General features: G+C 36.8%; 1 protein-coding gene and 1 pseudogene across 1 annotated transcript in view; both read right to left on the bottom strand.

Annotated features, from left to right (window-relative positions):
- Positions 1–1,844: 1,844 nt before the first annotated feature.
- LOC121327062 lies at positions 1,845–19,301 on the bottom strand (annotated as a pseudogene).
- A 3,602-nt stretch (positions 19,302–22,903) lies between these two features.
- Positions 22,904–24,612, bottom strand: part of LOC121326901 (cytosolic carboxypeptidase 6-like) — a 260,712-nt gene continuing 259,003 nt past the window's right edge. The window contains exon 13 of the mRNA XM_041270542.1: positions 22,904–23,618. Coding sequence (XP_041126476.1) covers positions 23,519–23,618 — 100 coding nt within the window. The 3' untranslated portion in view covers positions 22,904–23,518. The remainder of the gene's footprint in view (positions 23,619–24,612) is intronic.

The raw sequence follows: 24,612 nt of genomic DNA, 5'->3' as shown, positions 1-24,612 counted from the left end.
AAAATGTAAAAGCTTTTAATTACCTAATTTATTTTCTCTGATCCTTTCTTTTCTAATGTCTTATACATTACATAACAAAGGATCAAAGATCATACTATGTGGTAAATGCTTTAAAAAAAAACTTTTAAACTTTCAGATTCGGCCAATTATAAAAAAAATAAATAATAAAAATAATCTCTGTCAATAAGAAAATGATTCGTCTTGGGTGCAAAAAACATCTCACATCGGAACAAGAATGTTTTTTAATGGCTGCAAACCAAGCATTCAGTCTGTTTGGTTTTTCTTTTTTAGATTTTGCTCATAACAACGTCTCCTAACTCAGCTTTCTTTTCTTTCAGAGATTTTGTGAAACAGTTACATTTGAGGATCATGGTTTCGATGATTTTTCTGCTTCTTCTGCAGCCTTCTCTTCTCCTCCTGCAGATGCTCAATGTCTTTATACAGCCTTCCTGTCTTTATACAGCCTTCCTCTATGGTAGTAGTCATGCATTTTCTCTCCCTACCTCTAGTTCTAATATGAAAAGTATGGTAAGAAAAGTTTCATATCCACCCCAGTGTCTTCCCCTGTCCCCGAGTGTCAATTATCAAATCAAATTAAAGAAAAGAAGCCTCAGGCCCATGTGAGTTGCTACTTGTTGAGTCTTTGGAAGACGTTGAAAACTATTCCAACATCAAACTTTTTCCATCGTTGATCATTACAGCTTGACGTTTCATAGATTTAGTTCATGTGGTTCTTGAATACTGACTCTCCCATATTTCCGATATCAAAAATCTTTCATGCATTTTTATACAGCGCTCACAGTTAATATTCTTCGAGTCTAGCAACAGCCATCCAGCATACACATTTATGTCCTGCCACACAGGACTGTATTTACATTTTCCTGGCATTTACTTTGTGTTTTCACAGTAAAAACAATGCAGAACAAACCCATTGGTCATCGGGTTAAAAAAAAACCCAGTCTATCACAGTACACTAACAAATTGGTGAAATACATTTTGCTCTTTTACAGACAGGCCTAGTATATGGAAAAGGGGGGTGTTTATAATGGAATCTTTGATTTTAGAAGTACAGTATTTATAATCGCACTGAATGTCTTCTCACGTAGCCATGTCATTATATTTTACATGAATACACTGTACGTGTAGATTACTGGGGAAATCTGTGATTATAGTGACCAAAATTACCAGCTGCGGGGACAATACGTTCTTCGCATTGAACACTTCGCAATGCAACAACGTATTCTGCAGTTACTGACATCAACAGCGATTCTATAGAGACATGAGATTAATAATTGAAGTCAAATTTATAATTTACATACATTTCGAATGGAAGTACTTTTAATAACTTTTCTCAGCAAATCGTTGCTTTTCCAGTACTTGAATTCCATTAGGTGAACCCTGTTGCTATTTCACTTGCAGCTGGGCCCAGGTTACCTTTTGCTCAAGACAGCCGCGCAGTTCGTGAATGATTCAGAGAGTCAATTTACAAAGAGCTTCGACTGATGCTATGTTGTGAATCATAGTATACTTGACTCTGACCCTTTGTTTAAAAGACATTTATTTCTTTAACGTAATGGCATACTGAAATCTCATTTCACAGAGGTAGTGGTTGGGAATAGATCAGACCCCTGACTGTGAAGGCAACCAGCAGTGAACACAGAGAAAACAGCTCTTCATCTATAAACATCAGAGCGCCGCGAGAAGTATGCCCATGAAGGGTACTGTTTTTTTTTTTTTTTTACGATGACTGGTTGCTTTTAATTTGAGGCAGGATTGTAAACGTTTACCTCCCTCCTCCTGTAGGCCGCTGTCGCACAGGGAGTTGTTACAGGAAACTGCTTTCCTCAACACTGTCTCCCAGAGTCCCCATCCTGGAAAACAAAAAAAAATAAAAATACATAAAGAGGTCGAGCAAATTGTGAGTGCAAGGAGTAGGAGGGTGTGGGGAGAAAGAAGGAAAAGCAACAGCACTTTGCAAAGAGCGATCATTTAATCCTGATGTTCTATGCGCTTTTTTCTTGGAGGATATTTTCTCAAGGAAAACTATGTGATTATAAATGAAATGTGGATCATCAGCTGTGAAACATTGACCCTCGCCATGTAATACAATACGCAAAGTGTAGAAAGAGTCAAATACACTTTCTTGGCTTTCTTTTTAGTACTTTTTTTAGATGGGTATTATAAAAAGTAAAAAAAAAAAAAAAAGAAACTACTGATCACAGGAAAACCAAAGTTTCATACCCAGCACATCAAGTAAAAAACACAAGGCTTCCAAAGTGTACTGTATAAAATGTAGAGGCTTGCTGGTCATGCCAGTTCATAAACATCTAAGGAATAACTTATGGAAGAAAAAATTTAATAAAACCAACATTCAGAAAGTTGTGTGACTAAACTGCTCAGTAATTAGTAGTAAATACTGAATGTACTAAAACAATCAAGAAATAAAGCAAATTAGTAGCTTACAGTGGCCAATAAATTAGTCTAGTTTAAATGTTTAGTTAATGGCTTATTGTTTAGTAGTAAACTAAACTGAAGCCTGCACTCAAAGCAAAACCCCTGTACATCTTTTTTTAAACATTTTTGGCTCCCCGAGTCACGTCAGATACGACCATGTCAGCAGGCAATGGATATACTTCAATAATATCAAAGAACTAATGAAAGCCAGAGCCAGCTAAAAACTTTCTGCATTCTGCAACTCTTTCAGTCACAATGGGCAGACTACAGAGGGCCAAAGGTAATCAATTAGTTGGTAAAACTGCAGAAATAAATCCTTCCTTCGCTGGCTACCCATGACAGCACCACACTAACAGTCATGGTGTTTCTAAAACACTTTTGGATGGGCGTGGAGAACTGCTCCATCACCCCCTAATCTGATTAAGAGGAATTTTAGATTTATCGGAAGTTGCCTGAACACACATTTCTACTGCATCTATTATTTTAAACTTACAAAAGTTAATCTCTGCCTGGTGCGCCGAGTCTTTAAAATCTTTTTAATCCTCTCATGGATCTCCTCCCAATTTGTTGGAGTGGATGGATCAGTTTGGAATCTGGAGAATACAAAAAAACAACAATAAACAGCATATAAGACCTCTATATTTTCATGCAACTTATGATCACAAAATACAATCTGCCTAATTAATCCACACCCTGCATTTAGTACATGTTAAAATAAGACCTGTATGTTGAAGAAATGCACTAAATTCCATCAACATTTCCTATCCAGGGGAGTGTTCATGTCTTTAGCAACTTGTGCTCCATGTCCACTAGTCTGTGCTCCAGCATCAAGGATGCCAGTAAACACCAGATCATAGGGTTTGAACAAAGTTACATGTTTCTCTATTTGTGCAGGACAAGCATAGCACAACACAACCCTATACAACAGAGCATTTCAGGATTCCTGTATGTACTTTTGATTAGATTTATTTTTTTGGTATCAGAGTTAAGATGTTGTTAGGAATGCAGAAATCCATCTGCAATCACCAATATAAAAATCAAGGCATGGGTTATCAGGCAGGTCAGAAAAATACTTATTTAAATCCTTATTAGAAACAGATAAGAGACCATTTAGGGTAGGACATAACAGTATCCTTTTAACAACATCATCAAGCATTGTATCACAGGTTTACATTTTTTCATAGGCAAAACATATATATATATATATTAGTTTTTTCTTGGTCACAAATTAGATTCTGTTTTAAACCCATTTATTTTATAGATTTCCACAATGGTTAAATGTCACTACAGCTTTCAAAAGACTAAGGTAAAAATATACCTCACTAAACTTTGATCACAAGAAAATTAGATTTGTATTTCACACTGCTAGGATTAGTTTGTCGTCCAATAGTTCTGAAACGTGCTCGTCTTCATGTACCTTCAATTTAATAAACTCGCTTTAATCTCCAAGTGTATGGCTTTAGTCGCGTTTTCAATTTATTTAAGGTGCTTCATGAATTTCTCAGATTTCGTATCAGTTTAAAATTTTCTATTGATTTTAATGTTTTCTATAAACTCAGAAAACACTGTGTTTTAGCTTCGAATGTTCAGATCAATGGCGAGTCTGCTCAGAATTTATTAAACCACATGTCAGGTCAAACGTATTCACACCAATCTTTCTGAAACACAATCAATATTTTTTTTTTTTTTTCGTGGTTGTTGTTGTTTTAGTAATGAACAAACATGACAAGACATCAGATCCTGTAATTTAAAGAAAGGGGAAACACATTTTGAGTTGTGGTATGTGATCAAAATGAAGCTTGGAATTATACAATCCGTTCTATTTGTTCTTAATACATGTTTTTTTTGTCTTTTGCCAATATCTTATTATCGGAAAATTAAATGGAACAGGTTAGGAGTTTTGTTGAGACACTAAGCAAATGAAATCATTCAAACCTGAAAATGACAAATTAATTTTTTTTCTCAGGTTTTGTGTCCTAGATATTGAACACACTTCAAATACCCAAGACCTTGGCACCTATCCATGTGAGAATGAGAATATTTTATGGCCGTGTGTACGCTTTAGACCCAATTCAGGGAAGACGTAGCAGTTATATTATGCTGTAGAACAAGAGTGAGAAGGTATGTCAGTTGCACTATGAATGGCACATTCTTGCAAGCAGTTTAAAGCGACACTATCCCATAATGATCAGTTTTACATTAATAGAATTCCTTACATTCTACCTGTTCAGCCATTCACATGTTCTGACTGCAGTACTACAGGAGTCTGGCATTTGGTGCCCTCATGACATTTTTCTTTCGTTCATGAAAAAAAAAAAAAAACTGCGTGGACACAAGGATTGTGAGCAAACTGCTTCATCTAGTTTAGCACGCCTCTCTAAATCTGAGGAATAGTTAGTCCAAGAACTAAATCTATGGACCACACAAGTCGAATCCTCTGAAGAATTCATAAAACTAATAGGAATCAGGAATTACTAGAGATTATGGAATAATCGTATACTCTCACTAGATCGCATTAACTGTGTCACACAAACCATCACAGTCAAAGGCTTGTAAGTGTTAATACAGCTTCTAAAGTGTAGAAAATGACTTTTAAAATGACAATAAATTTCATAATAAAACAAATAGGTGCATGAATATGGTTTTGCTTTTGTGTATTTTTTATATTTCCCATACTCTGAGCCGATGCATGCTTTTTGACATGTCCTGGGGGTTACTGGGTGGTAAAGGGGGCTTGCCCTAGCCACCCTCCCCCACCTGGTCTCTCTATGATTGAGAGGTGTTTAAGATGAAGGGGATAAAAAGCAAAACGACTGACCAAAAATACTACGTCTTCAAAAGGTCAGGCGGCCTGAAGGGTTCAGGCTGCTGACCCACATTGATTGGTTCCCTTGACCCTCTGAACCAGCCAACTGGATACCACAGATAAGTCCAACACAAACTGAAGCAACTCGTCTGGGCTAGGAGGGTAATGTCCAGGGAAAAGTACACCCATCATTACCCAGTACAAAAAATAAATAAAATAAAAGACTCAACAAGCCATTGACAACCTCACAATAATCAATTCGCAATCCATGGTAGAACAGAAATGGCTTTAAAAATTATAAATTATATATATATATATATATATATATATATATATATATATATATATATATATATATATATATATATATATATATATTTTTCCCCAAGTGTGTGTCTAGCCAATCATTCAGGATTTATTATATCATATATATATATATATTATATATAAGTAGATATTATATAATATATATTATATATATATATAGATATAGATATAGATATACACACACACACACACACAGAGATACATTTTTTAAATCACAAAGGCCACATTAATACAAACCATGCGATTTTCAAGAGTGTTCTTTGAGAATCAATAATGCATAAATATAATAAATTATAGCAATTCTGTTTTCCATTAAAAATAATGAAAATGAAAAAATAAAAACTTGATCTATCTCATTAAACAACATAATTACCAGAACGGAGCGTGAACCCTTTCCGTTCTACTTTTAAGATCCTCCACTGTTTTTTAAATAAATAAATAACATTATAAATGGTGAAAGGATGGCTATTGATTTAACAGTTAAAACCACTCTGAAATCGACAGCTGGAGGTGTCTGGGTACCTTATCTACTGTATTACAGCAACAGTACCTTTCTTTAAGGGAAGCACGGCTCAGCAGAGGGCTCTGGGGGCATTTCTGTGCCAACGAGGGAGCAGAGTGGACTTTTAACGGCCTGACAGATGAAGTGTGCCTACTGGCAGGCCTGGAGATGAAGCGTTCATCAAACAACTCTGAGGAGCGAGAGAGACCACCTGTCTCCCGAGGCTCGCGGATAACCTGCAAAAACCAATAACTCAGTGTGAGGATGGGGTCTAGGGATTGAGACATCCCTGAGAGGAATTCATTCAGACAGCCACTCCATGTGTCTTTCAGGAGGGGAGAGAGAGACGAAAGAATAGATATTTCATAAACTCTAGAAATCAGTTTCCCCACTTGAGCACCAGGGAAGCATATAAAAGAAACACGGATCACATTGGTGTAGAATTACAAAGCACTGGTAGACTGAACCCTTGGTGGATATTAGGAGCTTTTTTTTTATATAACTGTACCTGCTTAATCTCCAATTGATACAATATAAATTGTTAGAGTGTAATGTAATGTTATTATAGATCACTCATGATCTGTAGGACTGCTCTGAATAATTGGTTTTGCAATTGGATGTATTCATTACTATATAAACGCTGCATCTCCCTGTTGCAGGTTTGCTGGAAAGGGAGTAAAATACTTACTCTGGCAGTCTTCGGTCTGTAGCTGCCCAGGAGGGAAGGGTCTGACAAAGACAAAACGAGAGAGAAGTTTCTATTTACTCTTTTTGAGTGACAACACTGTTATTATTTTGGAGAGACACGTTCCCCTTAGCAAGCTGATTCCTATAATGTAATGCAGATGAGAAAGGAGATTCTCTGAAGTCGAAACTACTTAGCCCAGCACGGCTCAAAATTGTTGTTTACAGGAGTTCTGCAATGTTGAATGCTGAAGAGCCCAAGGTCCTATTTTAACGATCATATAACTGCACATTACCACACTGTATTTTAAAGAGCTCGTGGAAAACTCTTTACTGTTGCCTTATCCTTCGTGTTGGAAAATAAATTTGCAGTAACACAGTACAATCACAGCTGGTAAAGGTTTCCATCTGCACCATGAAACTGCAGTGGGTGCACCATGAAACTCACTCTCATCTTGTTCCAATAAAATAATAAATAATAATAATAATAATAATAATAATAATAATAATAATAATAATAATAATAATAATAATCTTTATTTTTATATAACGCCCTTCATAGTCGACCACCATCACAAAGCGCTTTACAAGATACAAGACTAGGTCTACAATCCAATCTGAAAAGCAAGCTTTACACAAGTCCAAGTCACCAAGTCCTATTTATAAATGAATTCCCCAACTCCCATTATATTTTCAGCCTTTTTTTTTCTGCAGTCCCAGATTTTAAAATCCACCTCACTTGTTCTTTGTATTGGACTCTCATTAGGTAACTTCAACCAACAGTGTGACTTGAAGATCTAGTCCTACCAGTCTGTAACCCTAACAGGGGCTGACAGTCCCAGCTCAAATGGATTTGATCTCGATCTGATGCTGATGTAAATGAGGGAGTCTGATTTCAAATCCCTTTCAAGTCAGCCCCACTGGCAGACTGAAAATACATTCCTGCCTATCCTCAGGGAAACAACTTTCTTGGAAGTCCCCATTTTTATGTAGATTCTATAGTTTTCCAAACTTTAAAAATTGGACAAAACCCATTTATCCCGTCATAACGCATAATACTACAAAGTTTAAAGTTTCAGGTTGCGATTCTACAGTGTGGCGGAAGGTTAAAACGGACTTTACCTTATTCAAAGTGAAAATCAAGTCTGGAAAACTAAAAAATCTACAGAAAATGATTGAAGTTTTTAAAAAAGTTATTTAAAAAACAAAGAAGAAATATTGGTCCATCATCAACTTTGATATTTCTTCTAAAATCATTCACTACCCTCAACTCATACAGTCTTCATGGAGTCCCATTGTTTTGCCATTTAACTGTCACACTTTGATATATAATTAAAGTCCCCCATACCTATTGCTATTATCATAACAACTTAAAAAAAAGTAATTGATTTGATTTATTGTTCTTGGTCCCTTTAAATTGACTAATTTGCTCTTGGGACTCTGACATCTTGGAAGCTTAGAGTAGCAGCAACATCTCTGCAACAGGAGCCTGTATCTTTAAAAGTTGTCTAGCATTTAAATGATGGGGATTCTCCCAGCGACTTGCAATGCTTATCTGGGACTCACACACACTCACACCTTCACAAACCCTGGAGCCAGGAGAATGGTGCCACAAGTTCTGTTTGGAAGAAGGCGATTGGAAAGATAGAGCACTGTCATCCATCCTGCTGTCTACTGGCAACCTGCAACAACAAAAACCATCATTCCTGATCAGATTTCCACATACTCTGTACACACTTTAATAAAATGTTTTGATAGAGCTTCTTTCAGTCTGAATCTAACAATGCCACCTTCCATCAATCACGAGGCTGAAGCCACACAAAAGAGCCACATTATATTAGTCTTTGGTATTACATGAAGCCAGTTCTGCTTATTTTCAATATACAATGTACGCATAGACAGAACAGCAATTGTTTGTTATATAGGTTTGAGATCTGTGTATCATTGTTGTTTAAGGAATGTATAAAAATAGGCTATGTTAAAATCCATTATTTTTTTTTTTTTTTGTAATAAAAATACTCCAGGATCTGTTATCATTGAATGTAAAATGATTACAAACAGATTACATATGTAACTATAACCTGACATGAAAATACAAATAAAATAACGTCTGCTCAATGACCCATTGGGAAACATTAGGAATAGCTCTAACACCGACTGAGAATACCAAACGAGGAATAAATAGACTAATTCGGTACAACTTTCTGCCCACTAAAAGTGGTGCAAATGACACTGTCTCATGAAGCAAAATCTGAGCCAAAGAAATTCCCAGAACAGGACAGACATTCCAGTCAGCCAACTGGTCCAGTCTGAGTGCCAAATAAGAACAGAAACCTGGCTAAAGAGTTTTTTTCTTCAAATCTCAGTTAAACAGAGACGCTAAGCTTTGACAGAAAATCTATTTTTAACTAAGCGTTTATCATTCAAAGGCATTCAGTTTTCTCGATTTTATTACACCTCATTCATTCACCATGGATTCTCAGACATTCTTACTGAAACAAGTTTAATAACATTCTCTCTCTCTCTCTCTCTCTCTCTCTCTCTCTCTCTCTCTCTCTCTCTCTCTCTCTCTCACCTCCTCGGGGGGAAAAGCGACTCAAAGATCGTTTCATAACAAGAGGAAATATTGTTTAATAAAAGATTGCTCCCCTGCTCTTTTCAATTCCTATTATGTCCTTGTAATACTGATGTCACAGCAGAATCCAATTTATACACCTATTATACCCCAGCTGAAAGTTAGGAACAGACAGAAAGTACTCTGAGGAATAGTACTCTGCATTCGCGAAACGCTTCGATCTGTCACAATTTACAAGGCTGCCAAAAAAAAGGGGCTATCTATATTTAACTGAAGCTTGGCTTAAATCTACAGAATTGAAAAAGAACTATCATCTCGTCAAAAGGACCGCTATTTATTCTGGGTAGTAAAAGAATGTAATAGCCTTTTAGGCTCCTCATTCAAAAATATATGTGCCGATCGTGTCTGTCTGTCACACTATATGGTTAACATGATAACAGCCTTGACTCCTAGCCTCTTACACTCTGTTTCTGATTGCATTTGGCTTTAACAAACATTTTTAACCTGTACATTCACTCTTTCACAGTTTTTAATAGTTATGGACAAAATAAAACCAAAAAAGTAAAACATATGGATTTGTTTTAGGCAGTGCTAGACTTTTGGTTTGGTTTTGTCTTTGACTTTAATGATGACCTACATGCCGCACGACAAAGGGACACGTCTGTGTCCTTCTTGAACTTGTACAGCCCCAGACCGAAGTGAGCCAGCCTCTGTCTTGCCTCTTCTGACAGCTTGCACATGCGCCTCCTAGTGTACGGAGTTAGTGATCGTGACTGGGATGACACCGTTGGCTTGTCGTAGCTTCTGGACAGTTGGTTCTGTTGGGCTGCAGTGGGCGAACCAGAACTTTTCTTGGATTTAAGGGGCTTGAACGGTTGAGTGCTGCACCCGAAGAGGAGAGATACAGCAGAGATCGATACTACAATATGCAAACCTTGTTTACACTCCACAAGAGCTACAGGGAAATCTTGCTTTAATCCACCTTGTACAAAGCAGAGCTGTGGAGATACTTGTACTAATTACAGTGTTCATTTCTCAACATGAAAACCTGCCTTTCTCTTACCATTACAACCAATTACCAATCAATAGCAGCTAACTTTTGCATTGAGTGATTAAAGTCAGGGAGCAGATTTGTCACGTACAAGGGAGTGTTCCATTAGACCGAAATTAAGAAATACCTTTATTCTTACAGTTTCCCACCACACATTCCTAAATATAAATGTGTTTGCTCCTTTGAATCATAAGAAATGTCCTTACAGACTTTATCATGGAAATTGATATTGAATCATTCAATATCAGATACATAGAAATGAAAATGAGCACATTTTAACTCATTGGGCATTTTTTTTTTTTTTTAATTAAAAAAAAAAAAAAAAAAAACAACTCCCACATACAGTTCTAAAGATTAGGTCTGGTGAACTTCAAGCCTTCTTTCACAGCATGAATAAATAAGTAATGATCAACTACCGTCAGGTATGGAAAACGAAATAAATATCAAATAGAAATTATTTTGAAAGATAATACACAAATATGCTGCTCTTACTGTGAGGGAGACTCTCTTAGAGACTACAGGTCAGCTAAAAATGTGAGAAAGTCTCTAATGTACGCTAATTTCATATGATCCTCTAGCCCTACATTGTAAATGCATTTAAGCGAGTGTGCAACTAATTAGCAGCAACTGTAAGAAAGCAGAAAGATCTCAATAACTTCACAAGGTGTATAATAATGGGTGCCTGTGCAGCATGGTGGCTGCACACACCAACACATCCATCAAGTAGCTGTCTAAATCATTTAACTCTGGGTTATTTTTATCAGTATACAGACACAACAGCATTCCGGGTAATTACTAAACAGATTTTTTAGTCGCACAAAAGTTGTTTGAATGCCAGCCCCACTAGCAGTAACTACAGACTTAAATGGATCAGAGGCGGACGTGTGGATTGTAAATAACCTTGCTTATTTATCATGACGCAGTGTCCATGTCTAAAGCAGTTTTATTGCTGACAACATACCCGTAGAATGTTTGGTAAAAATACAAATAGCTTGTTCTTGAGGTAACTGCTTTATTTTTTCTGCCTCACTACAAACGTGTATTATGCACTGTTAGTTTGAAATGTGAAATACTATATAATGGCAAATTGGATTTTTTTTGCCCAGTTATGTTACCCCAGTCACTGACCCCTGAAATATATAAATGCAATATACCAGTATATTTGTTTTCTTTGACCCTGCCCATTGTCTAAAGATGTGTCATTCAGTTGATTTCAGGAGGTTTACTTTTTTTATATGTCTGTTAGAACAGGACAAGCTGACAAAAAATAATCTGCGTTATCCATGAAGGACATCTTCAGATCTCAGCTCAAAGTTATGCCGTTTTTCCATTGAATCCATGTTTGCCTCCTCTAGTTTGAAGTGGTGTGCTATAAAAAAGACCTGTAGGCAAGCATCAAATGATTATTTTCCATGAATGATACATTGTCAAATGTCAAAATGAATGATGCACTGTCAAATGTCAAAATGAATGATGCACTGTCAAATATCAAAATCTCATTTTTCAAGCCAGCCGTGGGTCAACAAAGGACCTTATCTTTCACAATTCATGAATCCTTCACCGGGGAGGATTCTGAAATAAAAAGGGGTGCAAGACAAAGACACATATCCAAACCAAAGGTAGAACCCATTTTATCCTGCATTTTCTATGCTAACCCAGTACCCAATACTTTTTTGTGAAAACATTGGTCACTAGTGCTTAATAATAGTTTTTAATGGATGATTAATAAAATCTGAAATATATAAATAGGTAGATTAATGGAAGTTACTTGTTTTTTTTTATGAATTACATATACCTGGAAGCTCCCTGTATTCAGAGGACCGTACGGATAGGCACAAGACCTTTTAAGTGGTATTTCAGCCTATATTTGCCAATTTTTACTACAGCTGGATAACCAGAGAAAGTGGTAATATGGCAATTATCCCAACAAAGAGAGCACCAGATGAACCAATCAAAACACTGAACCATCTCAGTTAACAGCCTGCTCTTCTTCAAAACAGTTCCATGATATTTAAATTATTCTAGCTTAAATGTATCCAAAACCGCACAAATTACTGATTTTTATTAGAAACAGTGTCAAAAGTGACCAGCCATTCTGGAGAATAGACTTCGATGCAGATTTTGCGATACCATATCAACACTGTTTCTTACCGGACTGGACTGGTGTGTAACTATTTTTAGTTTTATAATATCTTCATTTAAAGTAATTATTAATTTTCAATTAGCTCCATGTAGGTTGATTAGATTGCAATCAGTCAGCTATGTAATGGCTTAATTTTGACTGCAGATCCAGGAAAGAATTGCTCAAAGCAGCACACACTGAATTACAGTTTTGGGATTGATTAGCGACTGCAATTATGCAAAAAAAGATCACCTGACCACTTATTGATTAGCAAAGTCATAAACTAAAGAAAAAATGTCAATCTCCTAATTTACATCAGTACAGGTTTATATAAAACTGGTTAAACATAAATTAATTTAAAAAAAACTAAGAAAACAACTTAAATATCTATATTATAATGCTGTGCATTAAAACATGCATTCCATCTTTTTAATCATGCTGCAGTACTTAATACTAGAGCCTCATAGAATGAATTTGAAATGGCTTAACTGATGTTATCATTTTCTCAGTTAATTTACAATACTAATTAGTCCCATAAGGCAATGTTGATTTGCCCCTCATGTAAACTGCATTCAAATAGGTCTAAGCCAGAAGGTGCTTAAGAGAAAAGCCATCATGGATGATTTACAGGCCATTACTTTTTCTTTTTTTTTTTTACTGACACTTTTTTTTACTCCCCTCTGTACAACCCTCAGTCTTGCAATTTCCCTCTTTAGCAAATGACTGCAACAATACCAATCAGTTCTAACATCATTTTGAGTTGCAATAACTTTCTTCCTGCAGGCAATGCAAAAATAAATAAATAAATAAATAAATAAAACCCACAATGTTAATTGCCTCAGAGGCCGGCTTCAGAAGAATATAACGACATTACATGACTATAAAACTAAAGATAATTTAAATGCTAATTGGAGCATCCCTGAATATGAAATCGTTTTAAAAGGTGAGATAAATAAATCCTGATAGAGGTTGCTATTTCAAGTAGACAGATTTAACACAATTAACTTTAAGTAGTTTTCCTTGTTGTTAACACACAAAGAATCTGTGATGAGGTTTCCTATGCTTGGTGGCGTCTATAATCTGCGATAAAGGGGTTTGTCCTCGAAGACAGAAAACTAAAACCGCAGACAGTTTATTAAACAAGAAAATGAGCCCAGATCAAATAGATGCAAATGAAGGAGGAGAGATGCTTTTAATTTGATGGAATGTCTTGTAAAACCAACAGCTTTTCTGAAACTACAAAAAAACTGAAGCTGCTGGCAATACATGCAAGAGATCAGCCCCTGGTGCTAGACTTCAACTCCACAGAATATTATAAAAGCAAATAGTCTGCCATGTTTTTTAGTATGCCTTGCCATTCCTTTCTGGGCTTTACAATGCTAACCCATGCTTTACAATGCTTTTGCTGTTTTGTTATAATTGGCTATGATGTTACTATGGTAAACTCTTATACAGGTACTGCATCATTCCAATCTAGGCCCACTTGTGCAACTATGCTCATAACAAGGTCATTTTTTAACAGGAGTGACATCTTCAAACAACTTCAGTGTTCAGTTCACAATAACCTTTCAACGAACGTGATTACCTAGGATTCGAAATACAGACAAAAAGAATGTGGGAATAGACAAGTTCATTTTTGCAAGCATGCCTATGTTAGAGAAAAGGATTCTAAAAGCAGTACAACAATTCAGTGTTTTAATCAATGTCAGAAACAATAGTCCAAGAATGTTGTGTCTCCATCATAGGCGCCTAACTTTGTTAAAAAGTGGGAGGCAAACAAAATGACTAACTGCAGAGCGTAGAGAGGCACATGTATTATTATTACAATTTTACAATTAAGAAGCTCTGAGAAACCAAACAAACCTTGCTGTTGTAAGTTACAGTTTTAGTAATTGCAAGCCGCAAAAATTGGGCAGGTGTTTCAGCATAAAATGTTCAACATGTACTTATTGAGCATGCATTAATTACAAATACATGCAAGTAGCGCCACATGGCACAACTAGTACCAATGGCATCCCTGCACAGTGCTACACAAGTACAGTATTGCTGTTTTGCAGGTAAGTATTCCCTAATCAAGGCAGTTGAAAATACTTGCCATGTCAGAAGCACTGGATTACTATATGAAACATTGATTTCATTCTGCTGAATAAAACAATTTCAACCATATAAACTCAGCTGCAGGAAGGACCAGTCAAGAGTTGTTTCTTGTTTTATACCATTAAAATGGTCTTATTCTTCTAAGAAACTGTGTCTCTCTTTCTAAATATGGTCCATTGAGTTAGAGGGCAATGTTAGCTCTTAATAAAAATAACTTAAACAACAATGCAACTGCTACTAGTCATCTCCTGCTAGTTTTATTTATTTAGTTTTATTTCTATTTCTTTTTTACTTAAAATTTGTGGGGCAAGTTTTGCACTTGTTTCAGATTGGGTGGATTATTTTATATCTTTAACAAGGGCTGACAGTGTGCAGAATGATAGGGAGGGTAATATATTCAAAAATACTTTAATTACCTTACGATTTATTTGTTTTAATAAATAAATTAATTAATTAATGGTCACAAAAATCACGCATGTGCAATTACTTTTTTTTTTCAATTTTCCATAGTAAATATATACTCCACCCAGATTTTTTAGTACTTCTACAAGAATCATAGGAATGAACCTGCGAGAGAACATTTTGACTGAATTCCGTCTACAGACGGAAAACTTTCACCCATGATATATCAATTCACAATAATCCAAACAGGCAGTTCACATTGGAATTGGACAGTCTGCTATGGAGTTCTGGAAGCCCTGAACTGACACACTAGTAATGTGCTTGCTGTCTCTTTGACTTCTCTAACTAAACACAATATCCTACATACCTACCAAATCCCAAGATAGCCCTTTAGCGAGCATCAGTGGAAAGCACAAGATATCAAACTCCCAGACTCAGGCGATCAATCACTCACCTACACCTACATCCACTACAGCCGGTGGTGTCGCTAGACCCCAAGAAAGACTCAAGCCACCCTTTAGGAAGGGGATGGGAACTGTAGCTGGAGGTATAGGGTGATTATAATAATTCATGAGGAGTTTTTGGTGCAAGCCATAGAACAGACAATTCTCTTGTTAGTTACTGGTTTATCTACCATTTTTGCTTAACAACATATGCATTAAGTACCTAGAGAAATGGAGTGATGTTAGTAGTCTTGTGATTTATTTGTCACCAAAAACCTACGAAGGAATTTTCTGAACTATTAAAAACAGATGTACATTTACATAATTCATTAGCTTTCTATTCCAGTTTTAACCTCATGATTGGAAAGTAAATTGAGAAAGATAAAAAAAAACCTTAGTCAAATGACTGACTGTGTGTTTTAGAGCGAATTCAATAAATACTGGCATTACAGTTTTATGAATAGCTCTATAAATAAGGTTCTATAAAACACAGTGCCTGTAAAATAAGGGCACAAAGCTTTATGAAGCTTGTCCATACTGACCTGCTCATTCCTGAAAATGGAATCTCGTTCCAGTGACATTAACTAGCAAACATACAAACAATCAAATAATATTCAATGGTACTACAGTAATTGTTTTCTGAAAAAATAAAAAAAAAATCTGATGCTGACATTTAACAATCCACAAACTTAAAAGGGCACACATTTTGTCTTAAGTATGTAGCTATTACTACTGAAACCACAAACCTGTGAGAGGACTTCAACGTTGTTTAAATCATGTTCCTTTACTACAGAACTTGTAGAAAATTCTACTTTGGGTGCAATTCCCTGCAAGAGACAGAAGACACAAAATTGGTTTAAAAATAAAATAAGATACCGGTAAACACTTTATTATTTAGCCCTGCTCTCTCTGAACAACAAACGACTTGAGAAAGGGTGTTCATTTCCTAATGCACTGCAGAGGGCTTCCTCACAATTAATTACACACCTAATAGGATCTAGGATAGTGGCAGATCTAAATACCCCCGTTGGGGCAGTACTGGATGCATTTATTTGTATTTATGAATCCAGTACTGCCATCTTTTGCTCTTAATTTAAACGTGTTATTATTTTTTATTTTTTTTCAATACATTGATGGTTAGCAGGAAACGTGCTTAATGGGAAGGAGTCGGATCACCTCATTAGCATATCCCGATCAGTGCCGGGGTAGCGGGAGGTCAGCCTGGGACCAGGATACAGGAACTCCCGGGTGCTTTCCACAAACAAAGCTAAAGTTTCACCAACTTTAGTGACACACGTACACACAAATAAAAACACAATTCATTTGAGACACACAACTGCAAAAACAAATTAAACATATTTAAACTCTCAATATTCTAACCTTCTAAAGTTAGCAAAGTGAGCTGAAGAAACCATATACACCATATACACTATGTTAAGCACACAGTAGGGAAGTCAAGTGGAGACAGACTTAAGAGATGTGTTGTTGATGGTGAATCACTGGGATCTTTTAAGATCTGACTAGACAAACGTTTGGGATCAATCAGCTTGTATGGATAGTCTCTTCTTTCCTCTCAAAGTACTTTGTAGTGCACAAGAACAGTGAAGAATATGTACTGCTGGGCCAGATGTTATCTGTTGGCAGGGTAATTCCAACTGTTGGAATTCCATTATTTTCTTGCATTCCTTTGCTTCTTCCAGAGGAGCTAATTTGCTCTATTGGCTTAGTTTGGAAGAGCACAAAACAGGAGGACTTCAATTCAATGTGACCTGGTTAGTTGCCATGGTGCTGGCAACAAACTGTCATATCCAACCACAGTACTGCTAAGGCTTATAGAATGGGGAGTTTATGTGAGCAAAATCCAGCAACAACCACTCACTCGCAATCACAGTGCAGAACAATTAATACAAAGTGAAAAGAAGCGCCTGAGAATAACCTTGAGACACGCATATGTAAAACAACAAATTATCCTGAATTGCATCATGTATCAATTCATTGGACAGGCACTGAAAAAGACAAAGTTTCTTTACATGAAATGGCCGCTTCTACATCACATCTTTCAATGAATGACCTTTCTCTTTTCCTATCCCACGACCTCTATTTACTCCTATGGGCAAAACACTACTCCCCCTTTCGTAGCAAATGTATTACATTTCTTTATACAGCTGTCCCCTTTTGTTGGTCGGACACTTATTACACAAATGCTGCCGTACCTGGTGGAACAAGCTGGATCAGTTCAAATGTTGCTGTATCAACTAGAGAAAAACAAGAATATGCGCATTAATATTCTAAAAGCATTAGATGACAGTAATTTAAATCTAAATAAACAGGTAGATCTCATATACTCCAGGAGCTCAGCAACATGACCTGGGTCTAATGATTCCCCAAAAACGTGTATATGGAAAACAAATGGACACATTAGAAGAAATATACAGTACAAGGACTGGGGTCATTTATTAAAAGCGTGGTAACAGCTGGTTTCCCAGTGTCAGGGCAGGATTAACTACAGCCGCTATCCCTAGCTACATTTAAACAAAGGAACATGATTCTAGAATGTATGAACACCTCCACCATATAAACATGCAATAATCCTTGAATTAAAAACACACGGACTGTCTGGCCACTTTATTAGGGCCTGTCCGGGAATAAAATGAATCTCGTCTGTTTGTGGATCAGACACACTTCAAAACAACCCTGGTACTGTCCGCTGTGTTGGCCCTTACCTTTTCAAATGTCATTTTCTCATGGAATACAATAGGGAAGACTGGTCAGTGGCACTTGCTCTTGTGGTACTTTCCCAGAATACAGACACTGAGGTAGACATCTCAGGAAATCAAGTATTTGAATGCAAATGAATATGCTCAGTGGCATACCAATTGTATGTACTTTCAAATCTGCTCTAGCACCAGTAACTGTTGTACTTATTTTACACAGAAAAATAAACATTTGTGTCAATCTATAACTGTAATAATAATCATGTAGACATTTTATTACTGTGTGTAAAATTAGTGTTATATAGTAATCAATATTGTGTTTCTCGGTTAATTGCAGTACTTAGTACAGGGTGAACAATATGATATTTTATTGGTAATATGGGAGATATTAGTATAACCCTAGATGATGTAAAATAAAGTCATGTGGTAAATATTATGTCTGCCCAAGGCTTTGATATCAGTGTAACTTTATTTTTATTAGGCATGGCAAATTTACAAACAGTTTAATTTTTTCAGATTTGTCGTTTTTAAACAAATCCTAATCGTACAGTACAGTACAGCTTGGGCTCCTGCTAGTTCTATTTCATGATGTTTTTTTGTTGTTGTTTTTTTTTTAATAAATACACGAACACTCGGACACCCCTCGAAGCGCTGAAACTATTTTATTTGTATTAGTTTATGTATGGCAAAGTCCTGCCTCTATTACTCAGACACTGAGCCACTCCCACTACACTCAGTGTGACAGCAAGTACTCTGATTAGTTCATTCACGCGTCAATCAAAACATTTACAAACGGAACTTTTGCATGTATTGCATTCAGGCCCAGCCGAGCCATATCAAGACAGTTCTGTGAGAATGTATCTAACGAAGATGCCTACAGTGTTTATTTAAAGTGGGTCTTTTAATGCTTTTTTTTATCAAACAAACTTTTATTTTGTCAAGTAAATTATACCGGTATAGCCTAGTAATATATGAATGGATGGATTTAATTTACTTAATTCCAAAATTCAAAAAGTCTGAAAACAAAAATGCATATTTTGTGCAACCAGATTAAACACACACAAGCATGCAATGCAACGAACAAACGTCTACTTACAGTTTGAATTTCGAGCTCCACGGTACATTTAAGAACTTTCTGTGGCATTTTCGTGTTGTAGTTACTGTGTTCAGAGGGTTAAACAGTATGCAAAGCCTGGCAAACTTTGACCTGGCCCACGTCCCAAGTCGTTGTCATAGTTACCGTCCCGTTTCACAGGACTTTGGCGTTGCTCTCAAACAGAAAATGATGCTACACGAAGTGCGTGTGACTACACTATGTAACACAATTTTTGTTCCTGGGTAGTAAGTGTTATTTCCTAATTGCTTATGCCCCAAAACTATAGAAAATGGCTTTAGAAGCGAGTAGTTTTTCGAGATTTACAATTATACTGTATTTACAGTACAATTGTAAATCTCGAAAAACTACTCGCTTCTAAATCTTTTGTAGTCATATTTGTATTACTTTAGTATAAATACATGTTAATTTGGATTCATATGTTGTTTTTTTCTGACTTTATGTGAACGAAAAGACACACATTTGCCCGTTTTCCCATTGGAAATAGTGATATTTTGAAATATCACTGTCCTGGTCACAAAAGCAAAGTTTGTGGGGAATAACAGCCATGTTCTATACTTTTGAGGCATAAGCAATTAGGAAATAACACATACTACCCAGGAACAAAAAACAAAAAAAAAGTTTTGTTAACACAGTGCTATGGAAAGAATGAAAGCTGTTGCAGATAAACACGGTTTTCTCATTAACCCTTTCTATACTGACTGAACACTATTTCCAGTTTGCTCACAGTTCTTCTGTAGAATTTTCCCAGTTTGACCAGTGACCAGTAATGGTTTATTCTGGTTAAAGCTGATACAGTAGTTTGCTGGGTTTTTAACTAGTTACAGGTTCAAGAGGTTTGTTATGCTGGTACAGTAGATTTATTTACTGTAAAAATCCAAAGCGAGTATTGACTACACATTTCTGAAATGCTGTAAATCTTTGCCTTGTTGCATCCTGTTTTCCAATGAATTGATCAATAAACCTGTCTCTAAATGTGAATTCTGCAGTGTCATTAAGATGGGGTTTCTGGGGACAGTCCCCCGATGAGGTGCTGTGCTCCCCGAAAGAGCCCCCAAACACACTCAGAGCTTGGTTGAAACGAAAACCAGAAGACCCTACAGATCTCCAGGACCAGGGTTGGAGACCCCTGATCTAGATGGTACAGCTCTATTCCAGTGAGCTTCTCTAGTGCTACCAGCATCAGGAATACTGGTGAGTAATATTTTTTATGTGTGTCCCCAGATTTGGTTTACAAAATAAGGTCACCTTACATTAAGAGATATCTTAATGAGCGTGATCTCTACTTAATTTGGAGATATTGTTACAGTTTAATGAGATACTTCTCCAATAAGACCAACATACTGTAAACTACTGAACCCTCTGAAAACATGGATGCAACCTTGGACACTTGATTTCGAATTCTTTTAAAAACTACTGTTTAGGAACTAAAACAGCAAAATCAGAAAAGTTTGAATATAAGACAATACAATAGTAACATCTGTAAAAAAGCAGCCCCCCAATTAAGTGTACATTTTGCTTGTCCCTTTACTGCCATTATTAGTAAGGTTTCACTGCAGTTTGTGTGTGCAGTAGTTTCTAAACCTGCATACATTAGCAGACTTTCCACTTTGGGGCGACAAACTAATGAGTCAAATTTACAGCATCGCTTTGCTGTGGATCCCCAGAAATAAGTAATCTAATAAGGTACAGAGACATTGTTATGAGACCTAGAAGAGGTTGGCAATTGCGTCCCCATAAGATAAATAATTGTTTAGCTTGTTTATGTTCATAAAAAATTTAAAGCATTCATTTCTTATTAATTTTCTTTCTTTTTTTAACTTTTGGAGGGGGCCAGGCTGTTTCTAATCACTTAATTACACTCCCTAATTACTACAAGATATTCATTGTAATGTAGGTTAATTTATGTAAAGTGTGCATGAACTTAATTGGGGTGTAAATTGCCACACATGCTTCTGCAAATAGATGAATTCTACTAATAAACAAGCTCTCGCTGTGATCATTGGGATACCATTACAATTCCAGTATATCACCCTGAAGAAACCCCAGTGAAAACACAAGCACACCACAGCAATACCATTGATGCAGAACCTGATGGATTTGAATATACAGAGATATATGTTTGTTCTGTCTGAAAGGGAACAACACAGGCAGCCTCACTGGTACAAATACCTTGCAGATCAGCCTTTAGCCTTAAACACAGACTTTGCTGTGGTTCAAGCATCTTCAGTGCTGGAACACTGCTGGATTGAGGACATTTGAAGATTGACATCAATCAAGTACCAAACATGTTCAATTCATATTGATTGGCTTGGCCACAGTAACACTGAGATTCCACTGGGCGACTGGAACATTCACTAACAAGAGGCGACCATTCGGGTAATCAGGGCCAATCATTCAGACTCAATAACCTGGCTAGGTAACCCATACCAAATCCACACCATTCTCTGTGTGAACAAGTGTCTCAACTTCATTTCCAACTGCGTTTGAAGTATTGGCTATGGTTACCCCCCCCCCCCCCCCCCCCCCCAACTTTCAGCTAGCTTTCATAGCTTCTGTTCCTTTAGGCAATTGCAACCATTGCATTGCCATTGAAGGCAAGTGTAAAACATTACACTGCCTTATGCTTGGGTTTGGGTATTTAATACATGCATCTTTCATGCTCTGTCGTACCCGTATACCACAAGCCAATGCACAGGGGTGCTGTTTGCTATGCAATTAACAAGTCTCTTGGGTTTTGACATTGCAGGGTAGAAAAGTGACGCATTTCTCCTAGATAGCACAATTAATGTAAAATTATATTTTTAGAAAACAAGATATTAAAAAAAATATTTGTCTTCAGGCATGATTTGTCTAGCGAAGCAAGCAAAATAAAATAATCTGGCTTGATAGATTCAAACAATGGAACAGCAGGGAGGCAATTGAATATGCAAAGACCCAATTCAGTGTTTTTCAGTTTTAGAGGTCACCCTAGAAATGTGAAATTGCGATGTTGCCTTTTTATTAGATTTGTTTTTCCCTTCCTTTCACTTTGTATGATGTTTTCAAATACTGTGAAGTGTTCTGTGGGTCTAATATTGAATTACCATTTATCTCTATATCTGTCGTGTCTGTGAGTTTTTCTGGCAAATTCTCCCTGCTTAGGAGTAAATCGACTTCCTTCAAATCATGTGACAAAATGGCCTTTCAACTTGGCTAGTTCAGCACACTCTCCTTCTCTATAGGTGGAGTAGGCTGGGACAGAAGAGTTGATAAATGACATTGTCACATGGTGTGAATGGAATGAGGATGTCTGCTCACTGCTACAGTTAAAATGATCCAGACTGAAAGGTTGAACCAATACCGATATAGTAAAACCGGCATTGCTTGGGACTGAAACAACGCTATTACAGCAGGTACTGTTCCAGGTGTACCCCGTAATTCAAGGATTGTATTGTATACATATCATACCATCTACACACAAAGCCATCACTTTAATTACAGTGTCACAGATAACTGATCAGAGTATCTATGGAGGGTCTAATTATTCTGAGTACAGATTTGCATTCACTCCAATGGGAACAGGGTCTTCACTTAACCTGTCAGATCCAGGAAAAAAGATAAGACTCGAAGTTTCAAAAGACACATTTTATTTTTAATAAAACATCAAAACATCAAACTTGAGAGGACAGCGTTTTAAAAGCGGAAGTCAACTGCATAACAAAGGCATGCTCAGACAATCGTTTGGCCGCTCGATAGCGTCTCCTAAAGGATTGGTCTTGACAATTCCTGGGTTATTATTGTACGGTTCTTTTTTTAAATTTGTGTAAGATGATATCGGAGAGAAAAATAATTCAGCTGATCAAAATGCCATTGCCGATCACTGATAATATATAATAAAATGTATTATTTAAAACAACAAAGGTGTCGATGGCTACAAGTCACACGAAACACTGAATTTTCAAAACTTTTGGTTTGTATATAAAAACATGTTATTAATACTACTCCCAATTGTTCTTTGTTGTTTTCAGGATAGAACTTGAAGCAGCAAGTGCAAATATTTGCTTACAAACTGATTTCAATATTTGGCGCATTAATCTCGATCCGCACTGTGCAGCTTGAGTGCACAATGGTAACTTAAATCCTAATGTGTATTAATGTCTTAGTTTTTTTTTGCAGTGGGTCTGTCCTCCTTCAATGTGGCTGGTCTTGTTTTAAAGTGGTGGCTGGCTGCTGGAAGGTCTGTCGCTAACAGTCTCCTCGGTTTCCAGACCCTCTTTTTTCAGACTTTCCTCCATCCTGGAGACTTCGCTGGCCATTCACAAGCCTTCCGTAGGATAACACATCTCTGATGCAGTGAGGGGACAAAAAACACAAGACCGAGTTACTGAGGAGAAGCTTAGCAGACGATGAACAAACATACAGCACAATGAACTTTAAAATACTGTTTATGACAAATGGACACTCTCCACCATTCGCTTTCATTGGGATTCCTGCCATAACACGACACTGTACACATGTGTTACAAAAAGCATGCTGCTCACTTAGTTAATTGTTTTGAGTGCAATAAAAAAAAAACTTGGAATGTATGCATTTGGAAGACTTACTGACTGTATAACAAGTGGATGGGTTCTTAGCTTTATGTGTGCTCCTCTCTTTCTGTAGAACAACTTTTAACCTGGTGCCTGATGATTTCATAGCGAAGTCACTGCCTTGGAAATAAATAAGCTTTCGAATGAAAAAAAACAGCAACGGGAAAGACAATTTCACTAAGTGCTTCCCTACTTTACTAACAGCACTGCCCCTACATCTCCTCTTGAAGAAGTTTGATTAATGGAGTTATTTTAGTAGTGAGATTCCAAGAATTGGTTCTTTATTTATTCTGAAGCCATCACAGCAAACTAGTCCTGTTGTCCAGACAAAGGTGTCAGGTTGTCCCCTGTGAGAGAATTTTAATGATAGGCAAACCTGTGAGTTCACAGAGACAAATGCAACATGCCAGTGAAGGAGCTGGGACTCAACTGGAGATATCAATTACAGAGGCAATCATCTTGAATTGCAATGGCTAAATCCTTTCAACAATTCAGTAGCATTTGACCCCTGTACCTGTAATACCAGCAGCTTTGACTGGGAGAGCCCATTAATTCAGAACCCATACCTCAGGCTCAGATACTCATTCATCTTAGGGGCCTGGAGTGCAGTATGAAACAGGCAATATGGCTCGAAGCCATTGTAAAAGCACGCCAGTGTGTGGTAAAGATTATGGTAAAGCACGGTAAAGAACATCAAAAATAGTATTGTAACAAATGTGGTTAACTACATGGGGAACACATGGTTTACAC

Source organism: Polyodon spathula, chromosome 14, assembly GCF_017654505.1.
Source record: "Polyodon spathula isolate WHYD16114869_AA chromosome 14, ASM1765450v1, whole genome shotgun sequence".
NCBI lineage: Eukaryota > Metazoa > Chordata > Actinopteri > Acipenseriformes > Polyodontidae > Polyodon > Polyodon spathula.
The sequence above is the reverse complement of the archived record's forward strand: the minus strand, read 5'-3'. Positions and strand labels throughout refer to the sequence as shown.